Raw genomic sequence first — 16,498 nt, forward strand, 5'->3', positions numbered from 1 at the left:
GATCCAATGTTTGTCTCAACAATTCCTGAATCAGATGCATTTTAGTAACATCTTTTTGTTCAGACCGCCAGCCCTTCAAATGCAGCCTGAGATCTGAAAGTCAAACCCGGCTCTTTCCATCTCACATATTAACCCAAGTAATCAAGGTTCAACTGGCAAACTGTGCTCTCAGTTACAGTAAGGCGAACTCAAGTCTTCAAACTGTGCCTTTTAATACTTGTGAAACCTCACGGTCTTCAATGGGTTTGTACTGGCAATACATTGTAATTTAATAAACAATTCTGTTGTTGCACAGATAGAACAGATCCATCTCATTCAATCTTAAATGTGTCAGCTTTTCAGGGCTAGCAACAATAAAAGGATGACATTAAAAAAAAAAATCAGAGTTCTTAGCTTGATCCTTGTAGCAAGAATTAATTATTTTCACATCACTTCTGAAAAGAATGGGTAACTGCACTTGAGCTCATTTTCTTACTATCAAATAGAAGATTACAGAAACTTAGTAATTACCTTCTGGTGGTTCATCATTAAGGTATGAAGGAATTTCCTCTTGATTTTTGTCTGTTTGATTCATTATTGCCTAAAAAAAGAAATTCACATTTATAGTATATATCATTTCTGGCAAAATATGAAACTTTTTTGCTTCAAATTTAAATACATGTATGTGACAGTTCCCTCAGAAGGATGTTCTTTTCTGTATGCGATAAAACAGCACAATCATTATCATTTTTAATCACTGGCTGTTTGTGGACTCAGATTTAATCTTCCCAGTTTCGGAAAATGGAGTCTTTAACACACAACAGACTACAAGCCTCCTTGCCTAACTGGCATGTCTTAACCCTGCCTTGGAGGGATTGCCTTTTTAAGAGTTGATGGAGAAGAGGAGGTTACTGACGTTCTTCGAGATGAGCATCCCTGTGGGTGCTCCACAGCAGGTGTCGTCACATCCCAGCACCGTAGACTGGACTCTTCAAAGCAGTGCCTAGAGGAGTTGCACATGCATAGCAGCAGGGCACGTGTGAGCACCGCGTGGTTCAACCAGACATGTGCAGCCACCCTCCCCTCAGTTCCTTCTCCATCCAGAAACCTGGCCTGTGGAGAGGAGCGGGGGGGGAGGGGGGGGGGGGAAGAGGTCTCCAAAGTAGAGGGGAGAAAAGGAAGGTAGTGGAGCACCCAAAGAGCTCCTCTCAAAGAACATCAGTTACTGCTAAAGGTGAGTAACTTCTTTTTCTTTGGGAGATGTTACTCACCTTTAGCAGTAACTGATGTTCTTCAAGAGGAGCATCCCTGTGGGTGCTCCACAGCAGGCGATGGCAAAGCAATATGTCCAAGGAAGGTAGGGACTTCGGATCTAGCAGGTAAGCTGTAGACAACACTGCCTTGGCAACCCTTGTTGAAGAAAGAGGTCCATAGTGCTTTGCAAACATTTCATCAGGGGCCCATCTAGCTGCAGCGCATATGTCCTTGAGAGGGATCTTTTGGAGGTAAGCTATAAACATGGCCATTGCCCTGGTGGAATAAGCTGGTTGTGCTGATAGCGTAAGGCTACACAGTCGGAAATCCAGTGAGACAGTCTTGGGAGGATCTCTGTTGTTCTTTTTTGCGTTCCACAATTGATATGAAAAGTTTGGGCAAAGCCCTAAAAGGCCTCGTTCTGTGAATGTAAAATGAGAGAGTCGTCCTGAAGACATCTAGTGTATGCATACTTGCTTCGAAAGTATTGGCATGAGGTTTAGGGAAAAATACAGGCCAGTGAATAGTTTGGTTTATGTAGAACAAAGAACATACCGTGGGAAGGAACTTGGGGTGGGTGTGTAGGGTAACTGTATCCTTAAAAAGGGTGGAGTAGAGAGGATCCACCATCAGGGCTGCTATTTCTTCCACCCACCTGGCGGATGTAACTGCAACCAAAAATGCAGTTTTCATAGAAAAATAAAGAAGTGTGCAAGTGACCATTGGCTCAAATGGAGGGTTGGTGAGTGCACTGAGAACCAAATGAAGGACCAATGGCTCCCTTGGTGGAGTTACGTCAGTATATAAAGACTGGACGCCCCTCAAAGTGCTTTGTCAGATGTGCAATGACTGTGCTATTGTCTATTTTTGAATGATTACTGCAGCTAAGTACACCCTAATAGAGCTGACAGAAAAGTTGGACTGTTTTAAGTGCAGGAGGTAGTCAAGGATGACAGGGAATGGGGCAGTCTCAGGAAAGACGTTACGAGGGATGGCCCAGTATGCAAAATGTGTCCATTTGTCAGAGTATGTTTTCCACGTCAAGGCAGCATGACTGTGCAAAAGTATGTTGCGTGCTTGGTAAGAGCATTGTAACACTACAACAGAGACATCCAGGAACTAAGCCTTTAGATGGAGTCGAGGAACCACAGGTGTTGGGTCTGTATGCCGGGTTGGTATATCAGCCTGAGGTTTTGTGGCAAGGGAATTGGCAGAAACAGTGCCATTTTGCTGAGAAAAGGGAACCAGGGCTGTCTGGACCAGCATGGAGCTATTACATGAAGCTATTAGAATAACTCTGGCCTTGTCCCTCCTTATTTTGAGTATTGTGTGGAGAAGGAGGGGAATATGAGGGAAGGTACAGAGGAGCCAACTATTCCATTTCATGGTGAGAGCATCTCTGAGGGAGCCTTTGTCTATTCCCGACCCGGAGCAGTATAGGGGGCATTTTTTGTTGGGGCTTGTTGCGTAAAGGTGTATTAGAGGATGACCCCAATGCATGAAGAGCATGTCTAGTATCTCCTGGTCTATCTGCCACTTATGCTGTTGAGGTAGTAATTGGCTTAATGCATCAGGTGTGGCGTTCAGTGCATCTAGTAGATAACAAGCACTAAGAATGATGCCATGGGAAAGGCACCAATTCCATAAGGTAACAGTCTCTATACAGAGGACGTCGGAACTGTCTGTTTATGTAAAACATGCTGGCAACAGTGACAGTATATTTCTTGACGTGCTTGTGTGCTACTGCTGGAAGAAAGTGTTGACAGCCTAGTCTTACGGCTCTCATCTCCAGTACATTTATGTGGAGAGCCCTTTCTTTTGGTTTCCAAAGGCCCTGTGTTATTAAATCTCCCATGTATGCCCCCCATGAGGGAGGTGTCTGTTGTAATGATGGCAGAGGATTCTGGTGGTTGAAACGGGATTCCTGTGCATAAATCCTGTGTCTTTGTCCACCACAGTAGTTCATTTTTTATTGTGAGTGGAATAAAGAGAGGCCTGGTGATTGCATCTCTGATCTGGATTTGATTAGGCAGTCATCAAGATAAGGAAAATTGACATAATTGTATTTTCTTAGGTAGGCGATAACTATGGCTAGCATTTTGGAGAAGACCCAAATATGTTCTATTAGCCCTTTTGCAGGTGGGCGAAATGGTTGCAGGGGTCTGCCAAATCATTTCCATGGGGTCCATAATAGCAAGGTTTATGGGGGAGGTGATCTTGGCGGTAGGGGTGGCCTGCAGTATGTTGGTAAACTCACGTTGGATCTCAAGAGATTTCCTCCATGGCAATGTTGAGATCCGCTGCTACCCTTTTAAAAAGATCCTGAAACAACATGAAGTCGTTCACCACCATCAAAGGTGATGACATTGCTGCTTTGTCTGGCGAGGATGATGAGTTGGTGTCAGAAGACGTATCTGGTCATGATTCACAGTTTTGCTGGTCTGGTGCATCTCCTGACTCCTCTGAGGCGATGGAGATTGGGATGAAAGGGAGTGCACGGGTTGCTTGTTTGTCTTCTTAGTGTGTTTTCTCTTGTAACCATATCACAATCGGCTCCAGTACTGCCACTGTTTGCCATAATGGCATGGGCAATGGCATCCAGGGGTGTGGCCCCCAATGAGTGTTTGAAATTAGGATGTGAAGACAGTACTGAGACCTTGCTGCCAGGTGAGAGTTGAGGTGAGATAGTTCCCCTCCATCATTCTCATCGCTAGATAGTAGTGCAGGAGGAGAAACGTGCCTCTGTGCTGCGGTGGCTGGCAATGTACTGGTGCTGAGAAATGGGGAGTTACAGGTGGAAGAAAAGGCAAGGTTCTTATGATGATGGTACCTTGGAACCAATGGCTGTGAATCTTTCGGTACCGATGACAGTTGCGGTGCAGTTTTGGTTGTGGCACCGGTGGCTGCACTCACAGTACTGGAGTCTGGTGCCACTGTAGGGTATGGTGTTGAGTGATGTATTTTCGGTACTGATGTTTCTGCCTTTTGTTTGTCTGGTGCCGCTATGGGCCCTGAGCTTCTCAAGGCAGCCACATTGTGGCCTGTAGCCTCTCTGCATGGTTTCTGCGCACTCTGGATATACTGCACTGGGTGCCGGAGGTGTCTAGCATGTCATATGTGGTGAGGCCCGGCACAGCCTCAACTCTTGGTGCCGACTTCTCAGTCACACACTGCTTAGGTGACTGATTTAAGAGATAGAGAGGTGGCACGCTTCTCTGAGGATTTTTTCCCTTTATCAGATTTCTATCTTTTGGGCCATTGGATGCCCAGGCCAGAGGCAGGGTGCTGTGCTTTTCCAAGCACTAGCATCTTAAGGTGGAGTTCTCTAGCCCTGTGTGTACGCACCTTAAGGTTGGCACAATGGTGGCAGTCCTGTTGCACATGGCTCTTGCATAAACATTTAACGCACTTGGCGGGTCCATCGGAGAAAGGCATCACATCATTACAGGTGGAGCAGCTTTTAAATCCTGGTGATTCAGGCATTTCCATCCAACCAGGGTAAAAACAACTTGGAAAACTGGTTTTTTGATAGGAAGATAAACTTGGATGAGCAACGAAGGAAAGAACAATGAGAATGAGTGAAAACGAACTACTTATCTACAGAGAACAACGCTGAGCGAAGAGCACTCCTGAACTCCCTCTTAAATCAGGGACAGTAAGAAGGAACTGAGGGAAGGGTAGCTGTGCATGCATGGTTGCACAGTGTGGCGCTCACACACCCTGCTGCCACACGTGTGGCCCTCCAGGCACCTCTTTGAAGAGTCCCATCTACAGCACTAACAACTGCTGTGGTGCACCCACAGGAATATCTCGCTCTCGAAGACTAAAAGGGGGTTGTGAAAAAGCCAATGGGATACTGCAATAAATCAATGAAAAACAGATTAAATGACAGTAGTGCAGGAGAGCAGTACTGTATCCAAGAGAGTCTTCAGAATCTAGAGAGACAATTTAAGCAATAGGGAAAATACTGCAGAATTTGAATTGGTAAAAGTTTCAAGTCATAATAATTCACCCAGTAAGGTCCTATTACTGGTTTCCCAATTAGGGAGAGGCAGCAACAGTGATACCATAATGGAGTATTTTAAGCATGCTGATAGAGGCCCATCAAGTTGCTTTGCTACAATTGCTTCTTGGGACACCTAGTTCTAGAGCACACAAGAGGAGAGACCTCTCCTCTCAGTCCTCAGCAAGGATTATGTTCAAGTACCAACCACAACTGAGTCCCTTATAGCTACCATAATATAAATTAAGTTAGATAGTCTCAAATGAAAGCATAAATCTCAATCCATACATACCTTTAAAACGAAAAGGAATTAGGAAGGAAAGAAAAAAAAAAGCCACCAGTATGGCTGGCTAAATGACAAGGATCACGACGTTCTTTGAGCCAAAAAGGTATCTTTCAAAAAGTGGAAATCCAAACCTGGAAAACAATAGAAATGAGCATGAGCTATGGCAGATAAAATGTAAGACTGCAAATAGGAAGGCTAAAAGGAATTTAGTGAAATATAACTTTCAGAGGAATGTAGTCTGCGAGATGCTATGCCAGTAGGAAGCAACTGGGGAGCATAAGGACACCAGAGAAAAGCTAAGTTATTTCTTTGCATGAATCTTCACTACAGTTGGACCTTGCTGGTCTGGCACCCTTGGGACCTGACATGGGATGTTAAATTTCAAGTGATTGACTAACTGAATAGTCGATTCAATTTGCATTGACTATTCGATTAGTCAATAGGGCGCCTCCGCCTTCAAAGATGAACACACTGTAAGAGCACAGGGCCAGCAGGGCAGCTCCCCACTGACCCCAGGCTCCATGCAGCGCTGCCACTTTGAAACGCTGCGGGGAGCCCGGCATCAAGGTCCTCGCAACATTTCAAAATGGCAGCACCCCATGGAGTCCAGAATCAGCTAGGGACTCTCCTGCTGACCCCAGGCTCCGTGCATGCTGCCGCTTTGAAACACCGCATGGAACCTGGCTCCGGGCTCCCTATGGCATTTCAAAGCAGCATGACCCCTGGCTCCCTGTGGCACTGCAACTTCAAAATGCCACGTGCAGCCTGGGAACACCTCACCTGGCCCTGGGAATTTGATGGACTAGGGAAGGTCCCTCCCATCCTGGCCTGTGTTGCCACGGGATTAGGGCTCCAGCCTGCCCCCACTGCTGCCCCACCCCCTCTAAATGCTGTCAGCCCTGCTGCTGCCAGGGCAGAGCGCCACAGCAAGAGCTCCGCAGCCACCTGGCTCCACAGGCAGGGCCGGAGCTCCCCACTGTGCCTCCCATCTCACCCACCCATCCCCCCTCCCCCACACACTGGGTTGCTAGTGCCCCCTAACATGCTCCTGCTCCGCCACCAGACCTCCTTTTTCCTGGGCTCTGTGGTCCGGGAACATCCGTGGACCATGGATTTTGCCGGACCAGGAAGACCTGATACAGGGAGGTACAACCTGTAGAGACTTTGTGGAAGACCTATATCTAGTATTGTTAGGTAACATAAAGGTAATATGAAGACTCAAAACATCCACAGAGAAGGTGCAACACACAGAATCCAAAAGAGAAGTCAATTGGTCCAGATATTATATAACCAAGATTTCTAAACAAACTAAAGAATGAAGTGATTGCAATTTGTTACAACACTATTTAGCAAATCAGTCTTTAAAAGCAATTATACCCTGTGAGTACTGAAAGATAGCATCTATTTTTAAAGCTAGGATTTACTGACTGGTAGATCTTTCAAAGCCAGTTCCCCGCCCCCCTCCCAGCACCATCTCCAGTGGGACAGGGGAGGCAGAGGTATTGGCGGGAGGGGGGGGGGGAGAAGAGAACCAGGCATGAGCTGGGAATCAGCTGATTCTACATCTACATGACTGGTTTGTTTCAATGCTGTTATTCAGAACCCTGGGGAAAGGAGTGAAACTGACAAAAATCAGGTCGATTTTACTTTGCTACTGCTACTTGCAAAGACTATGAGAAGCAGCTGCAGCAAGCACTAGAACTATTTACCCGGGGAAAGTGCTCCAAACCAACCAATTACCATGACAGGTATGGGAAGGGGTGGAGAACTACCCTTCCACTGGATGTTCCCAGTCAGGACGCTTGGACTATGTCTACACTACAAGGTTTTTGCACAATAACTGGAGGAGCATCCACACGTCAAGCATCTTTTCGCGCAAACCCCTTCCCCCTCCAAAACAGTAAATCGACAGGACAGAGGGCTTTTGCCGGTACAGTTATTCCTATCCCTGTGAGGAATAACTCCTTTTTGCGCTACAGCTCTTGCGCAAAAAGGCACGTGTGGATGCGCCGCAGGGGTTTCTTGCGCAAAAAGAGTGTATCAGAAAAAGCGCCTTTGCGATGCATTTTTGAGGTGTGGATGCACTTATCCGCAAAAAGCTTCTTGCGCAAAATCTCTTCCACAAAAAGCTTCTTGCGCAAAAACCCTGCAGTGTAGACAAAGCCTTGGAGACAGAGGTCATGAGGAAAAGAATTCCTCTTACCTTCCAGCAAACACAGAATACTTCAAAATGTATCCCACACCTACTAGCCATCAGCTGATACAAAAGATACAGCCCCCAATATAAGATGTAAAGAATAGCACCTTGGAAAGAATCTTAACACTTTTTACTATAAAATAAGTGTGGAATAAGAAAGGGAGACTAAAAGGAAAGCCCTCCCACTGAGGTTCTTATCAGAGTATTATTCCTAGGACACATTGATTACCTCTGACTACTAATTAGAGATTTTAAAATACATTTATTATCGTAAATGTGCAACCATTGAAATTTTCAGCGATTACACATGGGGGGGATGGAGGGAGGGCCAGCTCTACAGGAGCCAGTACATATGGAGAGTGCGTACCAGCTCGCACCTGCCTCCCATGCTGCTGCCTCTGTATCAGAGGCAGCAGCAGCAAAAGCAGCTCCTTAGGAGCCGGTGCTCACAGGGACCCTATTTAAAAGCTGGCTCCCTGCAAACACTGTCTCCAGCCTGCCCTCCCTCCCACTCTGCTGACTCTGATACAGAGATAACAGCACGAGGGAGCGAGGGCTTGCAGTAACTGAAGGTTAACCGATGAACCCAGGTTCATTGGTTAACTGTTTACACCATCGCATCCCTACTACTTATATTCCTCTTTAAACCCTGGATTAATGCTATATGTTATGGCTGGTCTGGAGCTAAGTAGTATTAGTTCAACATCTACCCTGACCCACTGTGGGTCATGTTACTTTACAGAAGAAAAGCATGTCTTGTGTTTTCAGCTTCTCTGAAGAAATCTATTTCAGTTACTTTAGGCGACTAGTTTGGAGTTGTTGGTTGTTTCAGAAACTTGGCAAATGCATCAGCAGCATCATACACTTAGCTAGAAGTGCAGTAAGGATACAATAGTGTGCCCAGTGTAGCTATTCTTTTCCCTGCATAATATTTTAAGTAAAACAAACAAAAAAAACCCAGTTTTTGAGCCTCTCTAAAAATTAATACAGATGGCAAGATCAGCCTGAGAATTGACATCCTATTTCTGAGGCCAAGGTGCAGTTTGCGGAGCAAATCTGAGGTCAGTTATCAAAGCATACCTGAGATACAGATCCGACTCCATATAACCAGCTTTAGTAAATGTTTGGTGCAGAAAGGAAGGCGTAACCAGCAAAACACTTAGATCCCTTCTCTGCCTCTTTTGTGATCTACAGAGCCCTGTATATCCATGGATATCCACTTTATACCCATGGGAATCCATTTTTGCAGCTAGAGATGTGGAAGTGGATACAAAAATTGGTATCGGCACAGGGCTCTATTGATCTAGTGCCCAGGCTCAGGCTCCAGGAGTATAAGAAGAAAGATACTGAATGTTTTTTTGGGTCTAGAGATGAGCCATTCCTGGATCAATGCTCAAGCACAGAAGTGCTAGCTGCAAATCAAACTTCTATGGAAGAAAGTATAGTACCACTAAAAGCAGGCTCACTGAGGAAGTGTGCAGGAAGAAGCCAGTTAGCCAACACTATCACATTAAAAAAATAAAACGTTAAAAGTCTGAAGTATAGTGTTCAAGGTAACATTTCTGCCACACAACAGCAACCTTAACTCTACCCTGTAGTAATGCCAAGAACAATTGTGAATATTGCAATAGGTAAACCTAATAGAACCTAACATTTTCTATACACACAACAACTGGAAATCAAAACTCCTTATGTATTCTAATGGACCCTCAATGCACTCTGAGCTAGGGATACGAATGACTAGTCGACTACCCGTTAATTGGGGCTGGTTGCTACACTTAAAGGCGGAGAAGCCCTTATCGACTAACTGAATAATCAATGAAAATTGCATTGACTATTTGATTAGCCAATTAATCTAAATTTAACATCCCTACTCTGGGCAGCATCACTACTCTGGAGAATACTTGCTGCTGGTAGTCAGAGATCACACTGCAAAAAAATGTTTAGGGAGGTGCAAGGTACTGAATTAAATTGGACAGAGCTGTGATCTGCAAGGAGACCCTCACTTTAAATTTTTTTGTTTTTCAATGTGTGTTTTGCAAATTAAACGCATGACAAGGGAAGCGGCTTGTCCCCCACTACATAACAGCTTTCAAAATATTAAGAGTTTGACCCTCACCCAGGGGCGACCCATCCATATAGGCGATCTAGGCGGCCGCCTAGGGCGCCAAGTTAAATGGGGTGAAAATGGGGCGCCAAATGGTGGTGCAATATCGTTGAGGGGTTTGGAGGTGGGGGCGCTGATTGCATGGTTCACCTAGGGTGCCAGTTGCTGGCAGCTAGTCTAGGGCCACTCTTCCTCTCACCTCCCCTCTGCCAGTGAAGTCATCCTTCATTGCCTACTTTTTTAAAGTTTTCCAAATGAGCACCTTCGTGCTTTTTCCAGTGCTGTCTCTTATACATGGTAGAAGCTAGGGATATAAGCAACTAGTCGAGTCACTACTTAACTAGTTGTTTTCCTCCGCCCTTGCTACCTCTGTATCAGAGGCACCAGGTGGGGGATGGGGGCAGGGAGGGTTGAGGGGAGGACGAGGAACAGGAGCTGGTGCTGTAGGAGCTGGCTCAAAAGCTGGTTCCCCACAACATCGGCTTCGTGGAGGGGAGGGGGAAAGGAGAGGCTCAGCGGGGAACCCACACGTGTGGGGACCTGACTGATGCACCTGTACATTTCAAAGGGAGAAGAGCCACCTGCGGCTCTTGTAAATGTCAAAGGGAGAAACTCAGTAGTCATGACCCTGCAAAGTGGAGACTGCTTCGGTCCCCACTCATGCGAGTTCTCCACTGCGCCTCTTCCTTTGAAATGTACAAGGGCCGCAGGCAGCTCTTCTACATTTCAAAGGCAGAGGAGCAGCAGGATAGCGAGCACCCCGTTATCGACTAATCAAGTAGTCGATGGAAATTCCATCAACTACTCAATTCGCTGATAAATTTAGATTAAACATATGTTGTAGGAGCTCCTTGTCCTCTTTCAAATTCCTCATTAACTCATCTTTACTAAGATGTCTAAAAACTAACAACAACTTGACTCTGCTTATTTTCTACACAGATTGCAGGCTTTTGGGGGGCAGAGGTCGTCTTTTGGTTAAGAATCCGTACTGCGTCTAGTACAGTGGTAGGCAACCTGCGGCCTGCCCAGTGGGGTTCTATTTGTGGCCCACAAGACACTTTGTTTACCCTTGCTCATGCGGTGGGGTTGCCAAATTCCTCTGGTTTCCATCCATGTAGGTTTTTTCCTACCAGTAATATTCAAGTGGCACAAATGTAAATCAAAGGTATGTGAAATCAGGTGCATGGTGATTGCACATAACATTGACTGTGAGAGCCATGCGCTCCCACTGCATCCAATTCAAACACTGCTACACTTCAACTGGCACACCCTGGGAGTTCGAGATATGCAAGTGCATTTAGCAAAGTTACTCTATCCTGGGAGTCCATCTTGATTATAACAATCTTGCAGCCCCTGAAGTGAAGGAGGGACAGTCACGTGGCCCACTCACTATCCTGGTCTAATACACAGAGTCTACAAGTCTCAGAGAGGTAGCCATGTTAGCCTGCCCATGGAACTATCTATTTTGTTAGTCTTTGAGGTGCTGCAGGACTATATGGAGTCTATGTTGATTACTCAGGTTCCTAGGCCCTACCACAATACCAATATAGAGTCGAGTGCCTGCAAACTTGATTTAATGGCAGTAAAGGGTTTTGGCTTTTTAAGTATGAATTTGTTCTTGTGACAGACAAGTAAACAAGCATTTACTCAGTAGCATTAGAAATTCACTTATATATAAGCTAATGTCAAATATGTATATTTAAATTGCCTGTCCACTTAAAAATTCTGCTGTACTTCCATACCTTTCAAAAAGGGGAGATTTATGAAAACATATTGCTTCTTTCAGACCAATTTCGATTCAGTGAACTGTTTCAATAGCAAGCATTTCAGTTTAATGCTAAAGGTAAATAAAAAAACCATGTAGTAACTCTACATTACTATACACATTCTTTAGTTGTTTTCTATATGAATTCTGCTATATCTTGATTCATAGGGCTGCAAGTGAGAGCTTAACACACAAGTGCAGAGACTGGCCAAGTAACACACACATATTTTATTAGCCTAGTGCAACCATCACAGCTAATTGCATGTTTTATAAAATAATGAGTTTGTTTTCAGGCCACACCATGTAGTCATTAAGTCAACAATGATGGAGTGTAAATAAGGAATTATTTGCATGCAATTTGTGGAACATTATTTGCATGTTTTGCCAAAACAGCCTATTTATGGGACAATTCAACTTACTATGGGGAGCACTGGAAAAAACTGACAAGCGTTCAATACTTTAATATTACTACTGTATCCTAAAACAGTTATGAATTGATAAATGATAGACAGAGAGAGAGAAAGAATTTAAGAGTAATGATCAATGGAGGAAAGATTTTCAGATAAAGTAATGAAACAGAATTATTGACGCAGAGAGTAGTCCTTTTGCATCTTAGCTAATCATGAGCTTTTGTGGGAAAAACCCACTTCTTCAGATAGTAGGAGCTTGATGAAGTGGGTTTCACTCATGAAAGCTCATGATTCTAGATACTTTTAAGGTGTCACAGTATGATTTGTTTTTAAAGTTACAGACCACCACAGCTACCCCTCTGAAGCAGAAAGATGAAGGAAAAGAGTAATCTCAACAGAGAAGACTTTCACACCAACTGTTGCAATAAGATTCAGTGGAAGAGTGGTGAAAGGGTCAGCACCAGACTAGTTGAAAGGGAAGAGGAAAAACAAACAAACAAAAACCATCCTTCAGCTAGCCTGAAGTCCATGGAGAAGTTAAGAACCCAAGCGCTTCTGAATGACATCCTGAAATTCACTGAGGACTAGAGGAGGAATCCAAAGATGTGATGCAGTCCAATATCTTTGCCCTTGCAAACACAGGTAGCAGTATATCATCAGCTTTCCAGTCCATTGTGACATTCAGATACACATTAACATGTAACTGACTCTGGACTGAACCAAAGCATATTGTTCTGAAGCAAAACCCTGCTCCATCCCCTAGTGTTTTTTTCCCCCCCTTCCATTTTATATTTGGAAATCTCCCAACTCAGATGTTAGGCCAAAGAACATATAAGCAGTCTTCCACATACTCTGAGAGGAGATAGTGTTATTGTTTCCTCTCTATTTCGGGTAAGCTCTGGGCACTTCTGGCAGACTGGCCCAATGCAGCCAGGTGGGGCCTGAAAACAAACTTGAGTGACATTCTAACCATTGCCTTCCTAACCACAGCTCCTTTCAGTGGGGACCCTGAAGCCACAGAGAGAACTTTCTTGGGCAGCAGGAGTGACGTGGCAGGAGAGGCAGTGATTTAACCTGGAGCCGGGCGCCTGGGCTCCTTCTTTGCCCCCACCCCCTTCTGCTCTTCCACGTTGTACATAACCTCCAGCTCCTGACACAAAGTGTGACTGTGTACAGCTCCCCTGCCAGGCGCCCGGAAGGCCGGGCTCTGCTCTCTTACACGGGAGCGAGCCCCTGCTTCGGGGTCACATGCAGCCAACGCCGCTGGTACTAACTTCCCTCCGGGGCTTGGCGAGGGATGAGCGAGTGCTACAGCCAGCCGCACGCGCACCCCCTTCCCTTCTGCATCGCGGAGGGCAGCAGCGCTCCCCCCCAAGGCACAATGGGGCCCAAGGAAGGCAGAGGCAGGGCAAGAGGAGCCGAGGGGCAGGTTACACAGGGAGGGGCCTCTGGGCAGGACTTTCCTTTGTGCTCTCAGCCACCCACCCCCACCAGGATGTTTGCTCGGGGGGGGGGGTGGGGGGGCTCCAAACGCGCGGCTCTGCCCCTCCCTCCACAGGGGCCCGGGGAGCCTCCAGCAGATGGGGGAAGGGGACGCTAAGGACACCCCCTCCCCACTGTCGCGACAGAGCCCGGTGGGGGTAATGGGAAGGCAGCTCCTCTAGCGACCCGCCTCCCAGCCCGGGAGTCCGCCCCGCCAGCGCTGGGCAGCGGGGTGCGCTACTCACCCGCCGCGGGGAAGGGGGACGCGCCCGCAGCCTGCAACCCGCTCCCTGCCCGGCGCAGACTTTACTCTCCTGCGCCGCGGCTCTGCTGCCGACGTGGCGCCCTACGCTGCCCGCCCCGTCCGCCCCGCAGACCCCGCCCCAGCCCGGCCCCCACCTTCCCAGTGGGGCGCGCAGGCGCCGGTCTCTCCGCTTGCCTCCAGGGCTCGCCTGGTCCTGCCCTTGTTCCTTGGGGTGACGGGCTGGGGCCCCTCCTCACATGTCCCAGTCCGCTAAATGATGGGCCGTAGTTCCTGGTGTAGGAAACACAATCCCCGTGGCAGAGCCCTCAGTGCTGCTCTACCCGGCTGGATTACAGCTCGGGGAAAGGTCAGGCCTCTTGCTATGGGGTTCAACTGACCCAGACCTTCCCCCGCCCCGTCCTTCAGCAGGAAATTCCTGTCCTGAATGCTGGCTAAAGGTGAAGAGCTGAGTCCCGGGGCTCTGATTGTTTACGGGAGAAGGGGAGTCCCACTATGGTGCGGGCAGTCACCCTACCCTCTAAAGGAGTTGCATTTCATTTATGCTTTATGTATGCAGGGCAATTTTCTTCCCTCTGTTTCTGAAAAGAAAGGTGAGTCAAAACCAGTAGCTCCTAGAAAAAGCAGATGGAAGAGTGCAGAAGTTACTGCTTAACAAAGGGCGGGGAACCTTTTTTGCGGCAGGAGCTTCTGGGGCAGGCTCCCCAATGTGGGGCCTCCATGGTTGGATCCAGGCCTTAAATTTCCCCACCCCTGGCTTACGGCTGCCTTCCAGTTGCTTCTCTACTGCAGCCCCATTAGCTTACCTCCAGATTCAAAGGGGTGCATAGTGCAGATGCGGGTTAAGTTGGTCCTTTCCATGTCCCTCAGATTTTTTTATATATGAAATCCAGTCAGACTAGACAGCTGCTAAAATCTACTTGTAGAATCAAAGATTTCCCTCCATGGCTGCTATTGTCTAGCTGCAGAGGGAGTCAATAGGATAGCCGTGCATAAGCATGGGTTTGGCAAGGGTGTCAAGAGGACTGCTGGCTTAAAGAGCTAAAATCCATGCCCACTACCTGTTTGGAGATAAACTCTGTCCCTCTAGCTGGTTTTGAGACAGAAACTCATAGCATTTCCTGGCCCTTGCATGGGAAAGTCCCTGTTAGGGTAGAATAAGGCCCCTAGTTTGTATTACTATAAAATCCTCTAGGATTTAGAGCAGGGAGGGGAAACCTAAGGCCTAGGGTCCAGATGCAGTCCCTGGCTTGGTTGGATCTGACTTCTAGGGCTCAAGGCTCCTCCTCCCCAACATTGGGAAGCCCGCCCTGGCACTCCAGCCCTCGCTGCCTACCACCTGACTTATTTTTCTGTGGGTCAGCATCCTTTGACCCACATAAGATTCCCCATCCCTGATTTAGAGGGTATCAGAGATGCAAATTATAGGTTGTCTCCCCCTAAACCAGGACTGTCTTGTCCGGTGACATCTCTCATCTGGCAACATCAGCTGGGGCCAAGGCAGGCCAGCAACCCAATTGGGGCTGTGTGCTGGTTTGGCAGCAGGGCTGGTGCTGCCATGGCAACTTAGGTGGGACCAGGGCAGCTCAGCCAGGCCCACCTGCTGCCCAGCAGCGCAGCTGCAGCCACAGCAGCGGGGCTGGGGCTACTTGGTTGCTATGCCAGCAGTGGGATTGGGGCAGCCATGTCACCCAGCCAGCAGCAAGTTTGTAAGAGCTTGTGGCAGGGAGGGGCTGCAAGCTGAGGGGACCTTCCCTGGTTTGGCAGATTCCCTCATCTGGGACTGCTCAGGTCCTCGGTGCTGAAACCAGGAAGGTCCAACCAGTATTATTATTTAAAGATACCAAATGCACATGATTCCTATTCTGAAGTTTCATTCTCCATAAAGCAAAACACACCAGGAGCTCTCTTGGCTGTTAGCATATAATGGCAATTGTGAAAAAGCCCCTTGTCTCACTCCACCTGCACAAGAGCTCTCTCAACATAGAGCCTTCCTCATCAAGTCCCTCTCTGACCACAGTCAGCAAAGGAGCTCTCCCCAAAAACTGCTGAGCTGTACCCACTGCTACTCTAGTTTTTCAGGAATCTGCCTTTCATCCTTTCAACTGCTCTGTTGCATCCTTTACTGGTGAATCCCTTCATTTGAGATAAATATTTTTTTCTGTTCATTCTGAGCCTTTAGATTGAGGTGAATCAAAGGACTGGAAGGGACCTCAGGAGGTCATCTAATCCAGTCCCCTGCACTCATGGCAAGACTAAGTATTATCTAGAGTCTAGACCATCCCTGACAGGTATTTGTCTAACCTGCTCTTAAAAATCTCCAATGATGGAGATTCTATAACCTCCCTAGGCAATTGATTCCCGTACTTAACCACCCTGACAGGAAGTTTTTCCTAGTGCCCAATCTAAATCTCCCTTGATGCAATTTAAGCTCATTGCTCCTTTTCCTATCCTCAGAGGTTAAGAAGAAAGTTTTCTCCCTCTTCCTTGTAACAACCTTTTATGTACTGTCTCTTTGAAAATACTGCCAACTCTCCTGAACTGGTTTTCCTCTGAGACTTGCTTTCCTTGGGACCTTACCTACCAACATCCTGAGTTTGCTAAAGTCTGCCTTCTTGAAATCCACTGTCTTTTATTTTGCTGTTTTCCCTCCTTCCATGCCTTAAAATCACTAACTCTATCATTTCATGATCACTTTCACTCAAGCTGCCTTCCACTTTCAAATTCAAATATAACCGCTTCTTTAGATACAC

General features: G+C 46.8%; 1 protein-coding gene across 3 annotated transcripts in view; it reads right to left on the reverse strand.

The window, feature by feature from the left end:
• TMEM263 (transmembrane protein 263) overlaps positions 1-13,856 on the reverse strand; it is a 28,900-nt gene extending 15,044 nt beyond the window's left edge. The window contains exons 1-4 of one of the 3 annotated variants that reach the window (XM_075938385.1): positions 13,729-13,856; positions 5,529-5,653; positions 4,579-4,750; positions 511-580 (exon numbers count right to left, since the gene is read on the reverse strand). In XM_075938385.1, coding sequence (XP_075794500.1) covers positions 511-580; positions 4,579-4,722 — 214 coding nt within the window. In that variant the 5' untranslated portion in view covers positions 4,723-4,750; positions 5,529-5,653; positions 13,729-13,856. Of the gene's footprint in view, positions 1-510; positions 581-4,578; positions 4,751-5,528; positions 5,654-11,568; positions 11,592-13,728 lie in introns of those variants that run through there. The other 2 variants (XM_075938386.1, XM_006137983.4) reach the window with 2 other exon arrangements.
• Between the last annotated feature and the right edge of the window lie 2,642 nt (positions 13,857-16,498).

This window comes from Pelodiscus sinensis, chromosome 1 (assembly GCF_049634645.1).
Source record: "Pelodiscus sinensis isolate JC-2024 chromosome 1, ASM4963464v1, whole genome shotgun sequence".
Lineage (NCBI taxonomy): Eukaryota > Metazoa > Chordata > Testudines > Trionychidae > Pelodiscus > Pelodiscus sinensis.